This window comes from Mytilus trossulus, chromosome 14, assembly GCF_036588685.1.
Source record: "Mytilus trossulus isolate FHL-02 chromosome 14, PNRI_Mtr1.1.1.hap1, whole genome shotgun sequence".
Lineage (NCBI taxonomy): Eukaryota > Metazoa > Mollusca > Bivalvia > Mytilida > Mytilidae > Mytilus > Mytilus trossulus.
In genome coordinates this window covers 71383694-71407999 of record NC_086386.1, presented here as the reverse complement: position 1 = coordinate 71407999, position 24306 = coordinate 71383694, and the positions used below count along the sequence as shown (strand labels likewise).

At 33.2% G+C, this 24306-nt stretch overlaps 1 protein-coding gene across 1 annotated transcript; it reads right to left on the bottom strand.

The window, feature by feature from the left end:
- LOC134698033 (A disintegrin and metalloproteinase with thrombospondin motifs 3-like) lies at window positions 1–23304 on the bottom strand. Its single transcript, XM_063560323.1, has 16 exons — window positions 23207–23304; window positions 18872–18950; window positions 18313–18409; window positions 17098–17175; window positions 15700–15851; window positions 14748–14855; window positions 13934–14086; window positions 13245–13389; window positions 12754–12870; window positions 11102–11153; window positions 6705–6913; window positions 4823–4954; window positions 4113–4164; window positions 1785–1940; window positions 997–1134; window positions 1–122 (listed from the first exon to the last, which is right to left on the bottom strand). Exons 1-16 carry the CDS (start codon window positions 23256–23258, stop codon window positions 7–9), a joined length of 1836 nt encoding a protein of 611 aa, XP_063416393.1. The 5' UTR covers window positions 23259–23304; the 3' UTR covers window positions 1–6.
- Window positions 23305–24306: the final 1002 nt, after the last annotated feature.

Genomic DNA, 24306 nt, shown 5'->3' with positions numbered 1-24306 from the left:
GAATTTTCATCCTATAACAGGAGCACTCAAGCATGTTTCACAACACTTTCCTCTGTGGCTGGAACTATAATGGGAACATCTTGATGAGACACATCCACTTTGTTTATCACCATATTCACAACCTGTTGAAAACGATTTTCAAATATATGTTCAGCTATATAAACTTCGTGTTTCGATTCCGTACGGATAGAAACGAATTCATCAGAGATTACACGATTGCTTGATTAAACATTCTTAGCTGACTATATGCGGCATTTGGGTTTGAAGGCCGTACGGTGACCTATAATTGTAAACGTTTGTGTCATTTTAGTCTTTTGTGGATAGTTGTCTCATTGGCAATCATACCACATCTTCTTTTTTATACTAGAAACAGAAAGGTTTCATCTTTACGTTCAACCTATTATTTCAAGCAATAGTAATCTTTCAAAGTTCTGTTTATTATTGAATTATTATTTGAATTGAAAGTACACGACCGTTTATATTAAAACTATTCACAAATGTTTGCATATGTTACCAAACTCATATTTTTATTTTTAACAAAATAAGTATCATAATATACATAATTATCCTTTATATTCATATCATATATAACAATACAAATATGTTTATAATAGTGACATTGTGTATAATAAAAATATTTACAATATTGAAATAGTTTATTTAAATTACACCTGGCCCAATGGACCTTTTAGTCATAACATATCAATAAAGTGAGTTGCATTACTTGAAATTTTAAATTCCGAATAAGGCATCATAGCTTCCAATTTTGTCATGATTATTTATTTCGGGATGAAAACTGTTTGTAAGCACTATTCTTTTGTATATAACCTAAACACTAACTACTTAAATGACAAAATGAATGAAGTCAGATGCATTTTGAAAATAAATTTTGCCAACATTTTGACCATTTTAAAACAACTAATGACGAACAATGTGTTACAATGTATGAAGGCAGGACAAATGAAGTCTCAAATATGCGAAATAAACGTTACGTACCATGATGTGCCATATTCCCATATTTAGAACACGAACCGCAACATAAATCTGCATTATGTCCCCAGTAACACATCTGTTTATCGTTTTGTGAGGCTATGTTTGTTTGGCACCAATCACTCTTGTCTCCATATTCACATCCTGTCAAAATAGTAAGTAATTAACTGCTTTGCGTAATGAGAATGACAACAACCAATCAACTTCCGAAGTATGGCCTTCGGCTTTCCGAAATTTCCCGAATTCATTCGTTTGCGAAATGTATTAGCGTCAGTCATTGTTTCGAAATTGCAAGACAATATAATACACGACATAAAGGGTATGGAAAATATTCATATCGAATGTATTATATAATTTTACCAAACTACTTCAAATTTGTAATTTTTGTTTTTTGGTATTTCCAAAAAAATCAAAAACGTTTATACTATAATAGTAGTTTTCCACACTTCTGATTTCTAATTAATGTTCACTTAATTGTGTTGAATTGCAGCTACATTTAGTTTAAAGCTGTGTCATTTTATCTGTTACTTATGAGGGTCTAAATGCACAAAAAGGGGATAGACAAATAAAAAATAGAAAAAATACCGTCATGACAATTTTGAAATAAGACGAAGGTGCAAATATAAAGAAAAAAATATGACATTAATAAAAGAAAAAATAAAGAGATGAAAACACCCCTTTCTGTTTCAGTTCAGACCCTTGATTATAAAAAAATTAATGAAATGATAAAGAAAATCATATCAAACATATACACTCAAGTACATACAAAAGCAAACACACATGTACACATGTACCTTTGTCATTTCGTAAAATAGATTGACAGGTTTCACAACACTTTTTTCTTGTATGGTCGTCATAGCAACGCCAGTGATGCTCTGGATGTTTTATCTGAGCACAAGTGAGACCATGAGCTGCGATACCAGTCGACTGGTCCCCAAATGGACAGGAATCTAAAAATAATAAGTAAATACCGAAAATATTTTATCAATAATAACTTCTAGATATGAGTTTTGATGCAGATAGTTGAATTAAAGATTTTTTTTTGTATTGTATTCTGATTTAAATAAGATAAATAAAATATTCTCTATTATGAAAAAAGTCCTACTCTGGTAATATTTGATGATGGTTTTACAAGGAAAATTAAGTAGTAAAATATTGTTATAGTTGTGCTTAGCTAATACATGTTTATATTGAGAACAAAAACAAAAATTTCACAAAAAATATATTTATTATTTTTTGTTTAGCTTTGGTAAAAAAAAGTCTGCAAATAGAAATAGGAAGATTTGGTATTGGTACGAATGAAACAAATCTCCATCTAAGTAAAAAATGTGTAAAAAGTAAACATGTATAGGCCAAATAATGGTTTTTAACACGGAGACTTGTCTGACACCGTAAATCAAGCTACAAATGGGCACAATAACGGATAGTGTAAAACAATTCTATCAGGGCAACCAACAGTTTATTCTTTAAATAAAAAAAACAAAAAGCACTTGTGAACCATATCAAGAAACGGCGACAACTGAACAACATTCTTCTGGCATAGAAAAGGTGCTAACAAATGCAGCGGATTTGAACTTGCTTTTGCGCCAACCCTTCCCCTTACTTGTGACATTGATGCAAAGGTAAAGTGTAGAACAAACTATGCCATAAAAACAAACAAAATTATATATGAGAAACAGCAACAAAGTCAAACACTTGGTACATGCTCCTGACTTTGGAAAGGTACATATAAAATTTGGCGGAATAAAAACATAATTTGTCTAAATTCGCAAAAAATGATAGAAATAAACTCATCATAGATACCAGGATTGAATTTTGTACGTTAGCCAGGCGATCGTATCGTCTGCAATAGACACTTCTGTGACCATCGAATCCAAAATAGTTAAAAAGGCTAAATGGGGTACAGAGTTGAAAAGCATTCAGGACCAAAATGCCTAAGTTTTGCAACAATTAAGGTAATCTATTCCTGAGGTACAAAATCCTCAGTATGTTAGTATTTCAAAGAATTCTAAAATTTTGTTAACCTTTAATTTATAAATATGACCGTATCAATGATAATTCAGGTCAATTGCTGGCTACTGATACTTCATTTCAGCACAGAATATATCATAATCTAAATTCGTTATGACATTCTATACATATTTTATCAATTTTACCTGACCATATCGGGAAATAGGTATTTGGTCGGATCTTAACGCGTACTTGTGATTTGGTTTAAACCGGTTTTGCTATAAATATACTGAGAAATGTCGTTATCTAATGGTAATCACCGAAAGGGACCGGCGAGCAATTTTTAAGTGTAGCTTATTCAACCTTAAAATAATTTTCCACTATAAACGAATGTTACTTTATACAAATATAAGGACTTAGTTAGCTAAATCTACAAATTTTATTATATATTATGATTTTTTATTGCAATAGATTAATATGCTATGATATTTGACAAAGATATTAATGTCTAAGTTACAGTTACCACAAACTGAACCTAATTATTGATAACACACCGACACATGGACGAAAGGTAGGCTGATCCATGATTGTTTGCTATCGCCAGAAAAAAACAAATAACACTTTATAATTTCCTTTTCTAAATTGATCATCATCAGCGCAAAAACACTCATATAAGCATGTGACGTATATTAACGGAGAGAAGATTAGAATTGAACGACCAAAGGAATACTTTAAAACCAAAAATTATTGCGTGTATTTATGATTGCGATCTTTCAAGGATTCCATTTGACTGACATGCGTTTAGTTATTGCAATTTCGAAGGGGAAAAATGGATTCAGGTCAATGTTTCAGTTATTAATATAGGAGTTCTTGATATTGAGATACTTAATCACCCGTCGCATTATTCGCATTAATAAAAAAAAATCGGAACAATTTTTAAATTTAAATATTTTTTCAGCGAAGGTCGACTTTGCCTGAGAAGGTTTCAACCTTACATCTAAAGTAATGTGTTAAATAATTAACGGGGACTTGCACTTTGAAAGTTGAAGGCGATACAATAAACAAACTAGAACTAATAAAGAACATTTTTCTAAGAGTCGATAAAGTGTTCATAATTATGTACTAAATTGGTCGGCTGTAAAGAAAATGTAGTTTGCTGTACAATACAGTACCTTGCATAGTAGGAGCTGCAATGTCATGTACACACACTTTGTTGATGCACCACTGGAATTAGAAAATAAAAACACAATTTACAACATACCATATACATGCTGATAATGATATCCGTACTCCTGAAATCGGTAGACACAGCATGCAAAAAAATTATTGATTACATGCTCTCCCTGTTAAACAAACAAAATAAATACATTGTTCATTGTACCTATTCAGGTCGTTCCGCTGTATCAAGGCAATTTAGATTTTTACAGCAACCATCAATAAAAATCTATTCTGTTAACCCCCATCCACACCATCATAATTACTTAAGTTATAGCAATCTCCGGCGCAGAGATCACATATCCGTTCCGTTCAATACTTCGTAACACTACACTCAATGTGTCATATTAAGTGCAGTATTGCAAAGCATATATGGAACGGATATGAACTCTGCGCCGGAAATTGAAGTTATAGTTGAACACTTTAATTTTGATTAAAAAGGGATGTTTTCCGTGCGAAGATTGGTGGTCTCCAGCTGTTATCTGCCCTTCTGTTGGTGTGTTGTCTCTTTGACACATTCCTCATTTTTATTATCATTGTTATCATTCTACATTTGATTGGAGGTCCCATGCCTTTTTATCGCCACACGTGGTTCTATCATCATCAGACGATGATAAACACTAAATACTCCTTATGGGATCGTTTCATTTAATTTGAGGTCACTTACCTTTTTATCGCCACACGTGGTTCTATCATCAGCAGACGATGACAAACACCAATTACTCCTGGTGGGATCGTTACACATAAGGTCCGAACACACCATCGAGGAATAATTTGCTGCTGAGTACCGATGTGTTCCCTTGAATAAAAAGTTTATTTTAAATTTCCCTTTTTCACTCGGAAAAAATAAAACAGTTTCTTTTTTATGTAGTACTGTTATACCACTGTCCCAGGTTAGGGGAGGGTTGGGATCCCACTAACATGTTTAACTCCGCCACATTATTTATGTATGTGCCTTCCCAAGTCAGGAGCCTGTAATTCAGTGATTGTCGTTTGTTAATGAGTTACATATTTGTGTTTCGTTCATTTTTTTTTATATAAATAAGGCCTTTATTTTTTTCGTTTGAATTGTTTTACGTTGTCATTTCGGGTTCTTTTATGGCTGACTATGTTGTATGGGGCTTTGCTCATTGTTGAAGGCCGTACTGTGACTTATAATTGTTAATGTCTGTGTCATTTTGGTCTCTTGTGGACAGTTATCTCATTATCAATCATATCACATCTTCTTTTTTATATTAGTTATTTGTGTATGAGGTCCCTCCACTTTTCGGTTTTCTTCTGATTATTTTTTTTTCTTCTGCCGTCTGAGATGCTTTTTTGTTTTAAAACTTTTCGAACGTTTTTTTCTGGCCAATGATGTGGTACAGTGATGGGGACTTCAAAAATCACCTTGTGTTACCGAACACTTGTTCTTATATGAGTTATCTCCCCACGTCCCCTTTTTCTTGTTATCAATATATCTCTTAAAGCGTAAAAGATTTTAACACACTGTTTTAAGCAAATTGTAGTAATTGGAAGACATCTTATGGGAGTAATTTTTCTTTGAAAGACAGACGATATGTTGAATAAATTTATACGGTATACGTCGTAGAGGCCTACCGTCTTTTCATATGACGTTCTTTGCCCATTTGAAGGAAATTGAGGTCAAAGTCAAAGGTCAAGGTCATGTTTAATTTAGAATTTTGCTTGTTATCGTTTTTCAAAAGAAACTGTTACAATTAATGCTATGATGTATTTGCCAAATAACTGTATCCAATAAGGCGCAACTTCAACCTATTTCAGTAAAAGTGTTTTGGTCAACCCTTATACTACTGCTGCCTTTATTTGACACATGATACTTTGTTTCTATTTTTGATTTTTCGTCCCTCTTTTAAAGGAGTTTTCTCCCCTTTTGTATTTGAAGTCGTCAATTCTCCACTCCACAAACGTACAAGTGATTGACCTGGGTCTTTTGATTTGAGATCATGAACCTACGACCTTGAAATTGAAGAAAGGTCAAAGGTAATTTTCACGTTGTAGATTTTGACCTTTTCTAAAAATTCTTTCTTGTTCATTATAAAACAATTAAGTCTTCCGCATATACCTAATTCATCTTAATTTTTTATATGAGTTTGAAGTACCAAATTACATCAACTTTACAAGGAGTGACATTTTCTAACATCGTTTTTTTAAATGTCATTCCTATTATCGAAGTGGAAAGACCTTCAATTGTTCTCTGAAGAATTGGTTTTTATTTTTTTATGTTTTTGTTTTGCTGACATTTTTAAGGTCACCATGTTTTGCACTAAACATTTACTGTTTTTTTTTCAATAACTTCTAAAGGGGTCTTTCTTCGAAATTGGTTATTTTGAGGACTTCAAAATTTAAATAAGGGGGAGTGCTGTTCAAGTTTTTATTACGTTTTTTTTAAGTGTTCCTTCTTGTGCTATTAATCCTTGTCGACCTTCTTGACTGGAGGCAAGCTCGCTGCAACGAAATCGCCGTGGCGCCGGGGTTCTGTTAGCTTAAAAGAGTACTTTCTAATGAAAGATTAATTAAACGATTCTTACCCTGCAAAGATACGAGCCTTGTCCATGTCTTTTAACACATTGTTGGTCTATGCTTATAGTGTTGCCATGCTGATCGCTGCCTGCGCATAAGCTGCAACATTTGTACTTAATGCCATGCGCATAACATTCGTTTGGATCGGAACTAACCAATTGTTTGCACGTCATACCATTTTTAACAACACCTGTCTGATCGCCGACAGGACAAGAATCTAAAAACACAAAACGCTGAGATAAATGATTCCGCAAACAGGATTTTATTGTTATGTTCTTTGGTGTTTCATTACCAGCTTTAACATATTGAATGTTTGTCATTACGATTTCCTTTCCTTCATTAAAATTAACAGTTATAGTTAGTATTTCATTTCTGGTTTTTGCAAAGAAAAAAGTAATACAAAAAATCTGGAATGAAGTTTACCTTAATGTCATTTGGTCCCCATTGGAGAGCTGCCTCACTGTGTAGCACTGATATGTTACAAGCTGGTTATACAATTTGAAAATATCATGTTCGTAAGATTTCCCAATTTGATAGCTTCTTTATGTTATGGTAATGATTACCATTTCATATCTTAACTTGAAAAATCAAAAATAGAAACAAAGTATCATGTGTCAAATAAAGGCAGCAGTAGTATACCGGTGTTCGAAATTCATAAATCGATTGAAAAAAAGGGTTACAAATCAAAACTAAGGGAAATGCATCAAATATTGGAAAGAGGATACATACAACACAACAGAAACACAACATTAAAATGTAACACAGACAGAAACGAACTATAATATAACAATGGCCATATTCCTGACTTGGTACACACATTTTAAGAAACAATGGTGGTTTGAACCTGGTTTTGTGGCATGACGAACCTCCCCCTTTAATGGTAATTTTAAATATAACATTACTATAATAACATTACATGACATGACTCCCATTCAATTAAATGGGAAAACATATATGACAGAGAAACACACGAATAATAGCTAACACAAGGTACCAGGTTTAAATTTAATACGCCAGACGAACGTTTCGTCCACACCAGACCAACCAGCGACGCACAGATGAGAAAAGTCCGAAAGCAAAAACAAGTAAAAAGAGACATTAACCCAACCAAAGAGCAGAAAACAGCCATAGACCGCTAATGGGTTTTTCAACACAACAACCAAATCCCGCATTCGGTGTCAGGCTTCGGCTGGCCTATTTAACAACAGTGTGACTTAACTCCGAAACATGTAAATGAACCAAGATAAACAAAAGAAAATAGCAATGCTAAAAAATGATATAGGCTCCTGGCTTGTGACAGGCGCAAATAGCGGCGGGGTAACATGTTTTGGGCAATCATAATATACCACTAAACATCTGCAAATTTCTATTAAAAATGATTTTACTTTTGACTTATCAGTAATTATACACGTTATATGATCTTTGTTTCGCACATCATTCATTCTATCATCTATCATTCTTTGATATTCCTTATTATTCTTTAGACTATCAAAGTTTACCGATTGTCACATTATAGTAAACAATCAACAATGAAGCATGGATATTGAGCACGTGAAATACATGTGCAATCAGATAATATTTTATTTCAATAACAGATCAGTGCGTATTGCAATCAATGAACTTTTACGAGTTGGGTCACGCTGAGGTTATTTGCATACGGCAAATATGTCGTCGAACTTGTTCCTGGAAGCAAACACTTAGATAAAGGCAATCTCATTTGAATATGGACAAATTTCAGAAATTTCAGAAAAAAGTATTTTAATAATATCATGTACATAAGTTTTATAATGAAAACTATCAATTTGAAAAATAACCATAGCAAATGCTTCATATTTTTTAAATTTTATTTGAGGTTTCATATGACTTTAAACTCCATTATTCTCTATTATTTATTTCTTACAAATATTGTGAAAACTCCAGTTTGAGTGCATCATCATGGTAGTTAGATTTGAATTTAATCTGGTAGACTTTTTAACCGACTTGGTTAACACAGATCATGTGCCAAATCTGATAAAAACACAGATCACGTGACCAATCTGATAAACTCACAGATCATGTGACCAATCTAATAAACGCACAGATCATGTGACCAATCTGATAAAAACACAGGTCATGTGACATATCATGTGACCAATCTGATAAAACACAGATAATGTGACCAATCTGACCAAAAAAAAAACACAGATCACGTGACCAATCTGGGAAAAAAACACAGGTCACGTGACAAATCTGATAAAAAACAGATCACGTGACCAATCCGATAAATTCACAGATCATGTGACCAATCTGATAAAAACACAGATCATGTAACAAATCTAATAAAAAACACAGATCATGTGACCAATCTGATAAAAATACAGACCACGTGACCAAGGTTCGATTACAAGGATCTGACATAAGAATGTTTGGATTTGTATCATTACGACAAAATCAGAGGTTACACATGTATATTTATAGATTAACTGTTTACAAAATCTTGATTTTTGAAATACTAAGGCTTTTCTACCTCAGGCATAGATAAACTTAGCTGGATTTTGTAAAACTTTTAGGAATTTTGGTCCTCAATTCTCTACAACTTCGTACTTTATTTGGCCTTTTTAACTCTTTTGGATTCGAGCGTCACTGATGAGTCTTATGTAGACGAAACGCGCGTCTGGCGTATATACAAAACTTAGTCCTGGTATCTATGATGAGTTTATTTATTATCCAACATTCATTTTTCCATATGCAGATTGAAGATTTTTGATTTAATAAAAGTTGATGTGTTCGAAGCGGTTTTTTTTATACCCCTTCATTATGGCAAGAAATACTCAAAACCGAATACAGTACTTGAAAGACCACGAATGTACACGAACCGAAATAACCGAGTTCAATTTTACCTGAACCAAAAGTGTTAACACTTTATAAGGTAATTATGTACATCAATTACATTTTTTTCCAACTACAATTGTATCTTACATTGATGAAACAAATGCTTCATATTTTTTAAATTTTATTTGAGGTTTCATATGACTTTAAACTCCATTATTCTATATTATTTATTTCTTACAAATATTGTAAAAACTCCAGTTTGAGTGCATCATCATGGTTGTTAGAATTTGAATTCAATCTGGTAGACTTTTTAACCGACTTGGTTAACACAGATCATGTGCCAAATCTGATAAAAACACAGATCACGTGACCAATCTGATAAACTCACAGATCATGTGACCAATCTAATAAACGCACAGATCATGTGACCAATCTGATAAAAACACAGGTCATGTGACATATCATGTGACCAATCTGATAAAACAAAGATAATGTGACCAATCTGACAAAAAAAACACAGATCACGTGACCAGTCTGAAAAAAAAACCACAGATCACGTGACAAATCTGATAAAAAACACAGATCATGTAACAAATCTAATAAAAAACACAGATCATGTGACCAATCTGATAAAAATACAGACCACGTGACCAAGGTTCGATTACAAGGATCTGACATAAGAATGTTCGAAAAGAAAAAGTAGATCGGACCCATTGACCAATGAACCGTTGTGTGATCTTTGCAAGCAAAGCTTATTCACACGATCAGTCAAGTATTTTTTTATAAGATTTGGGTTGGTTTTCTCAAATATTGTACCGTTACTTAGTAATGATCATACAGATATGTTTCGTAATGGCCATTATATTTTCTGTTATCATCAGTTCATGTGTTTTTTTGCCTCTTGATGCCTTTCCCCTTTTCCTCTGTCTAACGTTAAAACCCGTTTGACGCCTTCTAGATGTGTTTATGAGATTTTTTGTTGCTGTGTTATTTTCGTTTTTTGTGCTGTCATGAATTATCATTGATATGGTTACACATGTATATTTATAGATTAACTGTTTACAAAATCTTGATTTTTGAAATACTAAGGCTTTTCTACCTCAGGCATAGATAAACTTAGCTGGATTTTGTAAAACTTTTAGGAATTTTGGTCCTCAATGCTCTACAACTTCGTACTTTACTTGGCCTTTTTAACTCTTTTGGATTCGAGCGTCACTGATGAGTCTTTTGAAGACGAAACGCGCGTCTGGCGTATATACAAAACTTAGTCCTGGTATCTATGATGAGTTTATTTATTATCCAACATTCATTTTTCCATATGCAGATTGAAGATTTTTGATTTACTAAAAGTTGATGTGTTCGAAGCGGGTTTTTGTTTTATACCCCTTCATTATGGCAAGAAATACTCAAAACCGAATACAGTACTTGAAAGACCACGAATGTACACGAACCGAAATAACCGAGTTCAATTTTACCTGAACCAAAAGTGTTAACACTTTATAAGGTAATTATGTACATCAATTACATTTTTTTCCAACTACAATTGTATCTTACATTGATGAAACAAATATAAAGTTGAATAAACTCTGTTTACCTGAAACCGAGGGTGCATGGTCATCATGTACACAAACATCAGAAATACACCACTGCAACAAATGAAAAAAACTACTGTGAGAACAAAAGGATTCAGTAGTTAAAGCACTAAGTACCTACGTAAAAATTAACTAGCAAACTAAACAAAATCGTTTATGTTACGCAGTTTCGCATATTCATCAAAGTATTTTGTATTCTTTAAAAAAAAAAGCAACAACACACAAAGGAGAAAGTTTGGGTTTCAAACATTGTGAGGTAAGATAATTTTTTAATTGTGTATATGAAGTCTACTGGTGGAAATTACAGAATAGATGGCTAAATCGTTTAAAATAAAGGACCTAAAATCTAAGGAATAGAAAAAAAATAAGCCACAAAAAATACAGAATACAAAAATTTATAATTGATCTAGAATTGGGATAACAGGCAAAGTTTACAAAGCCTGTAATTCAGTGGTTGTCGTTTGTTTATGTGTTACATATTTGTTTTTCGTTCAATTTTTTTTTACATAAATAAGGCCGTTAGTTTTCTCGTTTGAATTGTTTTACATTGTCCTATCGGGGCCTTTTATAGCTGACTATGCGGTATGGGCTTTGCTCATTGTTGAAGGCCGTACGGTAACCTATAGTTGTTAATGTTTGTGTCATTTTGGTCTTTTGTGGATAGTTGTCTCATTGGCAATCATACCACATCTTCTTTTTTATAAAGTTTATAAAGAATATAGAAAAATGCCTTAAATATTTAAGAATACAGATTTGAAGAAACCCCATCCAGAATGAGGAGGTTAGAATTGATATATTCAATGTTACAGTATAAAAGATGTCGTGTTACTAGTATACATGATTAATAGCCACTGGCAATATTCCATGTTAAAGGCCGTATCTTGACCTATAATCGTGTACTTTTTATATATGGTTACTAGTATACACGATTAATAACCAAGGCTCCCTGTTGAAGGTCGTACCTTGACCTATAATCGATTACTTTTTATATATGGTTACTCGTATGCACGATTAAAAGCGGAGGTCACATGGTAAAGGTCGTATTTTGACATATACTGGTTAACATTTTATAAATTGTGACTTTGAAGGCGAGTTGTCTCATTGGCACTCATACCACATCTTCCTTTATTAGCTCTTTACCTTTTTGTTCCCACAGTGTGTACCATCAGAGAGAGGAGGTTAGTGTTGCATCTTCAATAATACAGTGTTAAATATGTCGTGTTACTAGTATACATGATTAATAGCGAAGGCTACATTTTAAAGGCTGTACCTTTACCAGTACTGGTCTACTTTATATAAATGGTTACTATTATACACGATTAATAGCAAAGGCTACATGTCGAAGGCCATACCTTGAACTTTAATGGGTTACCTTGATAATTTTTTACTTGGATGGCGGGTTTTCTCATTGGCACTCATACGACATCTTCCTATATCCCTTTATCTTTTTTCCCACAGGGAGTACCATCAGAGTTAGTGTTCCTTTTTTAATGTTAAAGTGTTAAATATGTCGTGTTAAACACGACTTAAAGAGAAGGCTCCATGTTAAAGGCCGTCTCTTAACCTATAATGGTTTACCTTATTTACATTGTTACTTTGATGGTGAGTTGTCTCATTTGCACTAATATCAGATCTTCTTAATATATCTGTGTACCTTTTTGTTTCCACAGGGCGTTCCATCACCACCATCTATGTAATAACAGCTATCTCGCTTAGCATCGTAACATTTCAGTTTTAGGCAAATAGTTGTGTAATCTTTGTAGTACCTATCCTAAAATGAACATTGAATTTAAATATATAAAATAGAGAATGGAAATGTAGAATGTGTCAAATTGGCAATAACCCAACCAAGAGTAAATAAAAAACAAAACCGAAGGCCGCCAATGGATCTTCAATGCAGGGAGAAAAATCATCCACCCATAGGCGGACTTCATCTGGCCCCTAAATAAAAATGTGTACAAGTTTAATATTTGCATAATATACCATTGAAAATATAATTCCGTAAAGTAGGCTCTAAAAGGCCCCGATAAGACAACTTTGAAATGAAATTTGATTTTGCATTTGATGTTTTCCTTTTTGAATTGGTTTTTAGTTTTAGTCAATCTTCACAATGTGGATTGCGTTACTACTTGATAAATCACGTACTCGGCAAAGATAGGAATCTTCCCCATAATGCACCCGGCATTGCTCGTCTGCGGAATATCTCTGTCCATACCATAGACTTGTAGTATTAAGCACATACGGGTCCGGATGTCTGTTCTGTGATGATAACAAACAGTCCCTATGCTGTCTATAATAATAACATAACAGTCTATTTGGGTTTGATTGAGCCAATATGGCAAGGAAAACAATTACTCATATGAAATTCAACAAAAAATGTGATATCTAATGTTTTGCCCAAAGTGTTCTTTTTCTTCATTTGAGGTTACCAAATACAAGTAAGTAAAAATGAAATAATTAAGACAACAAGTTAATGTCTTCTGCTCTTATAAAATTATCAACCAAATATTCGTGTATCTGTAAATACTTTTAAACATAATACACAAACTAAACGTTATTTTGTAAAATATTGTAAAGTTATTACTTTTTGTGGTTTTCTATCTGTTTCTAATTGCATTGTACTGTTTCGTTTAACTGCTAACAAACAAGTATAAAAAAGAATAACTGCAACTTAAAAAATAGAGATCTGCACGGCACCTGATGACACTGTTGAAGTAACACATACATGTAACGAAAACTGCAAGTTCATCTTTTTTTTCGATGACACAATATCTGGTAAAGATTTGATCACAATTTTTTGTTTATTTAATATGTTTGAATACCGACTAACTTACTTGTCCAAGCTAGATATATATGTTTGGATGTAATTTACAGAACAAGACGAAAATGTCCATTTCTTTACATTTGCCAGGATAAAGTTTGTTGCCATGGCATATCCGTCTTTACTATTACAGGAGTTGCCATCACCATCATGATCACAGCCCAAACTAAAGTGCAAAACATTAAGTTATAATATTTATCCATAGTGTACGGGGTGCCCCACCAGCACTGTCATTTCTTATGTTCAGTGGACCGTACATTGGCGTCAGTGATAGTATTTGGCTTTAAATATGGACAGATTTTGGAGCATGTGTACTACTGAGTTTCAAGTTGATTATATTGCAACTTCATTAAAAATAACCTAATAACAAAATTGAGTCTGAAGCTGCACAGACGGACGAACGAACGGACGGACAGACTAATAAACGGGTGGATGAACAGGCACTCAGACCGAAACACACAATTATCCTATGTGGGACATAACAACAATGTCTAGTTTTGCATATTTAGTGCATTAACACATGAACCTTCAATTGTTCTGTATAAATTTCTATTGTTCTGTATTAACAATAAATGTTCCAACTATAAGGCTTACAAATATGGACCACTTATTGGGCTTTAGAATGAATATTGTCTTATCTTAATGAAACAAAATCACGAAAAGCATGTTTAACCCAGCTGAATTATTGCGCCTGGGACAGTCAATTGCGAAATTATTGCAATGTTTTATTATTGTTAAAAATCCGACAAGGCTATTACCGCAATAATTTAAACTCGTATTTTGAAATAAACTGCTTTAACACTATAAACAATCGGGTTTGGACAAACATTGTATAATATATGCTATTCAGCATAATGTGCAGATGTGTAGGTGTGTATACTAAAACAATTGTAATACCTGAAAATGTGTGATTGTCTCCATGATCTAGGGCATACCTATAACAAACATAAACAGCAATGACACAAAGGCAATACACACAAAATATAAGTATAAGGAGATGACGTATGGTGACAATATGACAACTATCCACACAATTTTACATAAGTTGATGGAAGCAATTATAATCAACTTTCCGGTCTTCAAAAATGATATAAAAAAAACCATACTGAATAAAGCATGAATATTTTCTTGCCACTTAATGTGTTTTTTTTCAAATTGGTTTGAAACCGAACACATTAAAAAACAAAAGAATAATAATCCCGATTGTAATGATATATGATTGTTATACGTAAATCGTATTCAATATGCTTCATTCAAATGCTGCGTTTTGTAAGCATATCAGAAAGAAACTTAGTTTTAATTATGCCTTAGTCTGATGTATATCTGTATACATCATACAATGTAGTATGGCGCGTACGTTTTTTCTCTCTCAAACAAAAACTGTTTATAGATTGCAAAAGTAAATTCTAAAACAAATGGTATTATTTGAAACATCTGTCTTTATTGAAATACTATACATCTATGATAAGAATTGACTGTAAATGTTTTCTGTCAATTCGAAATAACATAAAAACAAATGTGGTGCTACGCGGATTATTCAGTGTGCACCACATTTTTATGTTATTTCTTAAAACAGAAAAAAAATATTACAATCATTCCTTATCATACATGTATAAAATTTCAATAAAGACAGATGTTTCAAATAATACCGTTTTCTTTTAGAAATTCATGTCCATATATACAAGAGGGCCAGCATGGGGATAATTATTTCTATATTATCTATTCTGTAAACCCGAGCCAGAACCTCGTTAGAACTTAAAATTACAAATATTCACTTACATTGTAAAGACCATAGCATGATCATGGGGAATTGTTGATTGCAGCTCTACAGATTTGGGTTTGAAAAGAGGTAATACTTTGTTAGGATCTACCCGGTACTTCGGTGAAGCTCGGACCTTTACTGTTTCTGTCCAGGGCGAATCCGATGCTCTCTGTAATGAAAGTTTACAGTTTGGCAGATTATTTATTCATTGTAGGTTTCTGAAACAATTACTACCTTCTAATAGTAGAATTGATTGTATCTCTCTTGAAATTTTTCTAATGATTTGAATAAAAAGTTGGAGTATTGTGAATATACTGTTATATAAATTATTAAAAAATATAAAATTTGTTAACTGATCAAATACTGTTGGTTCCTTATTATTCGTTGGATACCAATTTTCGTGGTTTTACGGTGTACACGTTAACCACGAATTCGAATAATGAAAGAATTACTAATTTTCTATCAGATTGTACGTCAGCTTTCCAATTGGCAAAACCACGAAATCACATATCAATTTAAGGGAAAGTTTTTCGCGATCAACGAAAATTTGCACCCACGAAAAATAATTAAAAGTGTGTTGTTTTTTTTTCCCTTTTAATACTTTTTTATTTCACATAATGATGTTTTTTTCATTAAGTGCACTTGTACGTGTGTGTATAAAAAGTAAAATACCAATCTCCGAGGAAAATGCAAAATGAAAAGTCCGTATTCAAATGGAAAAATCAAAAGTGTAAACAGATTAATCGAATGGATGACAACTGTTATATTTCTGACTTGGTACAGGCATTATCTTATGTAGAATTGATTACACCTAGTTTCATAGCTAGCTAAACCTCACAATCGTATGACAGTCACATAAATGTATGTACAAAAATGGATGGTGTTAACTAGACTAATGATTTCGATGTGTTTCTATTTGTTGGTTCGTGTTCATGTAAATAGGTTATTATGAAGATTTTGAACTACCAGTTGGTGTATGTCACTCACATGCCGTAGGCAACAATCTTTTACCGTCATGAACTATGGTCTGTTTGGTATTTTTCGGTAAATTGGCTGTTAATCTAATTCAGATCATCATTTTTTTTATCCGTAAGCTATATGGTCTTTGCTTGATTTGACGCATTACTTTAGCTTTTTTGGTCATCAATTCTCTTCAACTTTGTGATCTGATAGTTATCAAGACAGATATTCAATGATAAGGTCCAATGTAATGTTTTATTCTTTGAAACCTACCGCGTCATACATGTAGAAACTAAATAATAGAATAATGTGTCTAAGGAAACGAATGCCCGCTTAAGTTTTGCAACGAATATTAGTCGGAAAGACAGACAAAACGGACGGACAATGGAAGCACGAAATGAATTGGTCGCCTTCGGGCGGCGCATAAAAGGAGAATTTCACAAAATAATACCTACTGTCATAACGACAACATCCACGAGTTTAATCTGTACAAATATATTGCTTGACTCTAAGCTTTTATAAACAATATTACTCTGTAAAAAGAAAATGATAGTATTTAGTGCAGGCATACTAAAAGTGTCTTACATCAAACAGAAAACTCAAATTAAAATGCCTGAATAAGAATTTAGTTGATGTATGCCTAATGTCCAGTGACAAATATTACATCATCATTCAGAGCAATATCATGGTAATGAGTTACACGTATTGATTTCTAACGGGAACTAGTCATTCTCCTTAGTGTCTTGCGTTTTTCATAGAAGCACACAAACACACTTCATTGTATTTGGATAATGGTGTTGAACCAAGTAAGTTAATACAATAAGCCTCCACTTGTATTTTTGTCCATTTGTTGAGTTAAGCCTTTTTCAACTGATTTTTATTGTTCATTCTTATGACGTACTGTTATACCTCTGTCCCATGTTAAAGGGGGTTTGGATCCCGTTTACATTTTTAACCCCTAAACATTATGTATGCATGTGCTTGTCCCGAGGAAGAAGCCTGTAATTCAGGGGTTGTTGTTTGTTTATACATGTGTTACATATTTGTTCTTCGTTAAAAAAAAAATTATATAAATAAGGCCGTTCGTTTTCTCGATTTGTTTAATATTAAACATTGTCATTTTGGGGGCTTTTATAGCTGACTATGCGATATTGGCTTTAATCATTGTTAAAGGCCGTACGGTGACCTATAGTTGTTAATTTTTGTGTCATTTTGGTCATTGTAGAGAGTTGTCTCATTGGCAATTATACCACATCTTCCTTTTTATACTTATCATCTATTCCAAAAGAGAATGATAATGAATAACCTACTATGTCGCAAAGTTAGACACGTTTTATATTTTTTTCCTCATACTTATGCATGTTGAATTCATATGAAATGAAAACAACGCTTTATAAATTGTGTGCGTACGTAGAGCACTTCTTAAACCCTCAGAGCTAAATATTTCATAGTCAATGTTCACTTGTTCAAGAACCAAAACAGTTTGAGAAAATATAAGAAATTTGATATGAGAGTGACAATGTCAACAATTTTAATCCACGTCATTAAAGGTAAACCATTATTGGGCTAAGTATGTCTTTCAACACAGAGCATTGGGTAATCTAATGTTCCTCTTTTTTCTTTTCTATCGTTTGCTTAATCTCTTACTATTAATGTTATGCAATACATACCGATTTTATAAGACTCCCGATATAAGCTTTCAGGTTATTCTTTGCCGCACTTTGTCTGGTCTGTGATGTGTCAGTTGTTGGCGTTTTATCATACCAGCTGTCAATCATAAGCATTTTAATATGTTCATTTCCGCAAATTAGATAGAATCGTTTTGCAATTTTTAGAGTCATTTTTTTTTACAGAGAAAAAAGTTTGATTATTTTTAACGTTCAACTGCAACTGTTAAAACACTTTCAAGAAAAGCACATGTAAGTGTGCCGTATATTCATAAAATTATGTATCTTGCTTATGATAAAACCAACATTGAGGCTCTGCACAGTTTTAATGTGGAAAAGATCACATTCACTACATTTTTCTGCACTCACCAAGGCAATCACGTGTCAACAAAACGCCCTTATTTATGATTCAGGAAAACCCTTTATAGATTCATCATTTCAAAAGCATTTTAGTTATTTTATAAAACTTCATTGTTTGAAAATTGAATACCAGTTAACCAATCAGAATAATGTATTATGATGAAACATACATCTAATGTAATTATTACTGTATATAACTTACTTTTTATATGCACTATAATCAGCTACAATAAGAAGTTCAACCTCGTGACGGGATGTTGCTCTTTCCTGTAAATTTGAACCTTTTCAGGGAAAAACAAACAGAGAAGAAAAGATCGATAGGACTTAATGATAATTTAGATTATTCATAACATAATGCATTGAGAACGTACAAAAACATAGAATACTAGTGAAATTATATCAAACTTCGTTCGATAATGTTAAGGTATTCAATCCATTTAAGATTTTTTAACTATTTTTTATCATATTTTATAAACTGGTTTTGCAAGGTGGTTTCCCCTTTTTATGCAACAACTAGTTGTTTTAATTTCCTATAAATAGTAACATAGCTATAGTTTGTATAATGTCAATTTTATCATGGAACACTTTCTCCATAGTCAGGGATTCATTTAAGAATTGATTGCATCTTTTTGAAACTTTTATGGGTGTAATAACGTTGCCCGAAGTACAATTTGTATGATGCGCGGAATTCTTAAAATGTGCGCACGGTTGATGCTGGTTTCTTTGTCGCATGCTTCCTTGAGTGCGAGAGATCGGGGTTTAAAGACAGACCGGGTCAAACCAAATAATGCAAAACTGCTTTGCCTATAAGCACGCGGAAATTAGGAGAACGAGCATAGACAATACAAGTCGGTAAATACAATCAGAATAGTGTGTCCTGACAAGTTGACATAAAATTGAGCATGGAAATGGGGAATATTTAAAATAGACATCAACCCGACCTAAAAGCAGAAAACGACCGAAGGCCATCAAAGGGTTTTCGACACAGTAATCCTGCACCCGGAAGGTGGACCTCAAAGGGTCCCTAAATAAAATAATGTTACTATGCTAGTTAAGTGAAAATGAGTATAATACTCAACCCCAACACATATAAATGAACTAAAAAATGTTACTCGGATGGAGAGTTGTCTCATTTACACTCATACCACATCTTCCTATATCTATTATATGCCTTCTTGTGGACTGTAACTTTGTTGAATAGCACCTAAAAATTACATTCAGCATGTCGTTATACATAGGAAGATGGGTATGAGTGATAATGAAAAAACTGCTCATCCCAGTCACAATTTATATACCATTATTTACAAATATAGGTCAAAGTACGGCCTAAAAGCTGAAACCGCTTAGAAAACCAAATGCCTAATATATATAAACTAGAGGCTCTAAAGAGCCTGTGTCGCTCACCTTGGTCTATGTGAATATTCAACAAAGGACACACATGGATTCATGACAAAATTTTGTTTTGGTGATGGTGATGTGTTTGTTAATCTTACTTTATTGAACATTCTTGCTGCGTACAATTATCCATAATGATAGGCCCAGTAGTTTCAGTGGAAAATGTTAGTAAAAGTTTACAAATTTTATGAAAATTGTTGAAAATTGACTATAAAGGACAATAACTCCTTAGAGGGTCAATTGACCATGTTGGTCATGTTGACTTATTTTTAGGTCTTACTTTGCTGTAAATTATTGCTGTTTATAGTTTATCTCTATCTATAATAATATTCAAGATATTGACAAAAAACGGCAAAATTTCTTAAAAATTACCAATTCAGGGGCAGCACTATAACAACCAGTTGTCCAATTAAAAATTTCATCTGAAAATATCAGAGCAGATAGATCTTGACCTGATGAACAATATCAATCCCAATCAGATTTGCTCTCTATGCTTGGGTTTTTGAGTTATAAGCCAAAAACTGCATTTTACCCTTTTGTTCTATTTTTAGCCATGGCGGCCATCTTGGTTGGTTGGCCGGGTCACCGAACACAATTTTTAAACTAGATACCCAAATGATGATTGTGGCCAAGTTTGATTGTATTTGGCCCTGTAGTTTCAGAGGAGAATAATTTTGTAAAAGATAACTAAGATTTACGAAAAATGGTTAAACATGGACTATAACGGGCAATAACTCGTAAAGGGGTCAACTGACCATTTTGGTCCTGTTGACTTATTTGTAAATCTTACTTTGCTGAACATTTTTGCTGTTTACAGTTTATCTCTATCTATAATAATATTCAAGATAAAAACCAAAAAACAGCAAAATTTCCTTAAAAATACCAATTCAGGGGCAGCACTGTAACAACCAGTTGTCCAATTCATTTGAATATTTTAGAGCAGATAGATCTTGACATGATAAACAATATCAATCCCAATCAGATTTGCTCTATATGCTTGGGTTTTTGAGTTATAAGCCCAAAACTGCATTTTACCCTTTTGTTCTATTTTTAGCCATGGCAGCCATCTTGGTTGGTTGTCCAGGTCACCGGACACAATTTTTAAACTATATACCCCAATGATGATTGTGGCTAAGTTTGATTGTATTTGGCATTGTAGTTTCAGAGGAGAAGATTTTTGTAAAAGATAACTAAGATTTACGAAAAATGGTTAAAAACGGACTATAAAGGGCAATAACTCGTAAAAGGGTCAACTGACTATTTTGGTCATATTGACTTATTTGTAAATCTTATTTTGATGAACATTTTTGCCGTTTACAGTTTATCTCTAACTATAATAATATTCAAGATCACAACCAAAAACAGCAAAATTTCCTTAAAATTACCAATTAAGGGGCAGCAACCCAACAACCGGTTGTCCAATTCATCTGAAAATTTCAGGGCAGATTCATCTTGACCTGACAAATTTTTTTACCCCTGTTCGGATTTGCTCTAAATGCTTTGGGTTTTAAGTTATAAGCCAAAAACTGCATTTTACACCTTTTGTTCTATTTTTAGCCATGGCGGCCATCTTGATTTGTTGGCCGGGACACAAGACACAATTTTTAAACTAGATATCCTAATGATGATTGTGGCAAAGTTTGATTTTATTTGGCCCAGTAGTTTCAGAGGAGAAGATTTTTGTAAAAGTTAACGACGACAGACGACGGACGACGTACGCCAAGTGATGAGAAAAGCTCACTTGGCCCTTCGGGACAGAGGAGCTAAAAACGAGAAACAATTATTAACCGTTACAACAAATGACAACCACTGAATAATAAACTCTTAGCACAAATCAGAGTATTCATTCATATAACAATTTATAAAGTTATCGTCCTGATTAAGCATATCAATTTGCCAATGCACATTTCTAGTACTTAGTACATATGACATGTTGTGTCATATGTACTATTTTTTTACTGTTTGTCTTTTTCATTTTTATCCATGGTGTTATCAGTTTGCTTCAGATTTATGAGTTTGACTGTCCATTTGGTATTTTTCGTCCCTCTTTTAAGCATTATCATCATCTTAATCATTTCAAAACTGGTTCCGAAAAAGAAAACACACATAAAAAATTATAAGGAATTAAATGTTTTTCATCGATTTGAAAGAAAATGTCATATTATCAATGATTGATTGATTGTGTTTGATATATGTTCAGTGGCAAATATTTTAAACTTCATCACAACAATTAATACAATAAATAAAGGCAACAGTAGTATACCGCTGTTCAATCTTCATAAATCCATGGACAAAAAACAAAATCGGGATTACAAACTAAAACCGAGGGAAACGCATTAAATATAAGAGAACAACGACATAACACTAAAATGTACCACACACAGAAACGGACCGAGTATCAGTCAAAATCTCACGAGAATAACAAAAAATATAACATCAAAACCAAATACATGAATTTGGGATAGACAAGTACCGTGACACGTCTTATCGCAATGTGAATTTACACTTAAAAATAAGAGAACACAAACAACGCAACGTGAAAATGTAAAACACACACAGACACAACTAGAATATAACAATGGCCATATTCCTGACTTGGTATACAGTGAAAGAATAGTTTAAACGAGATGAAGAGCAAAAAATTTGGACTGTCCTTTGAAAATATGTCAATATTCAGCTGGATAGGGATAGACATTTTGACTGGAAGTAAACAATCTGGGGACCTTTCATAGAGATCACCTCCCGTTTTTGGTGGTGTTTGTGTTGCTTAGTCTTTAGTTTTCTATCTTGTGTATTTTGTTATATTATTTGTCTGTTTGTTCTTTTTATTTTTATCCATAACGTTGTTAGTTTATTTTTTATCTTTGAGTTTGACTGTCGAACCTTTGGTATATTTCACCCCTTCTTTGTTAGAATCGTTTAGTGCAAAGGGCGTGACATTTTCTCTTTAAGATGCAAGATTATAGACATCCCTATTCGCACAGAACATGTGCATGTATTCATACCCCGTGCATTTAAACAGACGCCCACCTAAGTTACTACATGAACTAAGATAGGTAATCAAGGGATTGCCATATTTCTACCCCCTATTAACCATTTAGATATGTCATATTGCTAGTATAATTGATATAACTATATATACCTTCTGTGAAATGCACAAAAGTAAATAGTCCTAACCACAGAAGCTCTTTCATGTTGAAGTAAGAATCGTACTTTGAGGCCAACAACCTTATCTGCAAACTGACGTATTCAAAGTTAGCCTAGTAAGTCTGCGTATTCTTATCTCAGAAGTTGAAATATTGTGTGATATACTTATCGTACAAATTGAGGCACCATGCTCGTTTACGGTTTGTAAGGACGCCATCGTATTGATTTCTTGCATTTTACTTTTATGCCAGCTATAGGGCAAGAACTGTTTAGGAAGTACACCACTAATTAATGGTTCCATTGCTTTCTATGTTAAATTCCTCTGTTTCAAGTAGGCACACCTCTTTTGTTTAAAGTTCAAATAAAGTGGCAATCATTGCATTTCAAAGCAACACTTTATGATGTCTTGTACTGAAAAAATCAACATACCTTTAATGGCATATAAGAAAGAACTGGTTCCCGGAACTTCGAATGTACCAAAACAGGTACTTCAGATTTGACAAACAGACAAAATGTTGTGCATTTTTTTTTAATATTCAAAATCAAAAGTCCAAAAGTGTTCTACAATGATCACCAGTTCTTCAGCTTTCATTTGATACCAAAAATACCTAAATATTTCTACATATTTTGAAAGCTACAGTCATGCGTAGGAACTATGTGTGTTAAATATGTACTACTTTCTGGTGCTTTCTGGCCGGGCCCTAATTAGCGGTGTTACACCTTTACCACCTGAGTAAACCTGCGGTTTTGAGGCAAAAACCATCAGTTCAATAAAATCAACGGTACCAATTTTGTTGCACCAGATGCGCATTTCGACAATACATGTCTCTTCAGTGATGCTCGTGGCCAAAATATTTGAAATCCAAAGCATATATAAAAGATGAAGAGCTATAATCCAAAAGGTCCAAAAAGTATTACCAAATTCGTGAAAGGAATCAGAGCTTTGCGTGAGGGAGATACATTCCTTAATTTATAATAATTTTTAATATTTTGTAACAGCAAATTTTAATAACACAAAAAATCCGTATTTTCATGCCAGTACCGAAGTACTGGCTACTGGGCTGGTGATACCCTCGGGGACTAATAGTCCACCAG

What these genes read in the sequence shown, in the direction of transcription:
- LOC134698033 (XM_063560323.1), bottom strand. Translation starts at nt 23,258, where the DNA reads ATGAAAGAGCTTCTGTGGTTAGGACTATTTACTTTTGTGCATTTCACA. An exon ending in CGCCCTGTGGAAACAAAAAG is followed by an intron (nt 11,154 to 12,753) that starts GTACACAGATAT and finishes CATTTGTTGCAG; the next exon opens with TGGTGTATTTCTGATGTTTG. An exon ending in TATTTTACGAAATGACAAAG is followed by an intron (nt 1,135 to 1,784) that starts GTACATGTGTAC and finishes CTATTTTGACAG; the next exon opens with GATGTGAATATGGAGACAAG.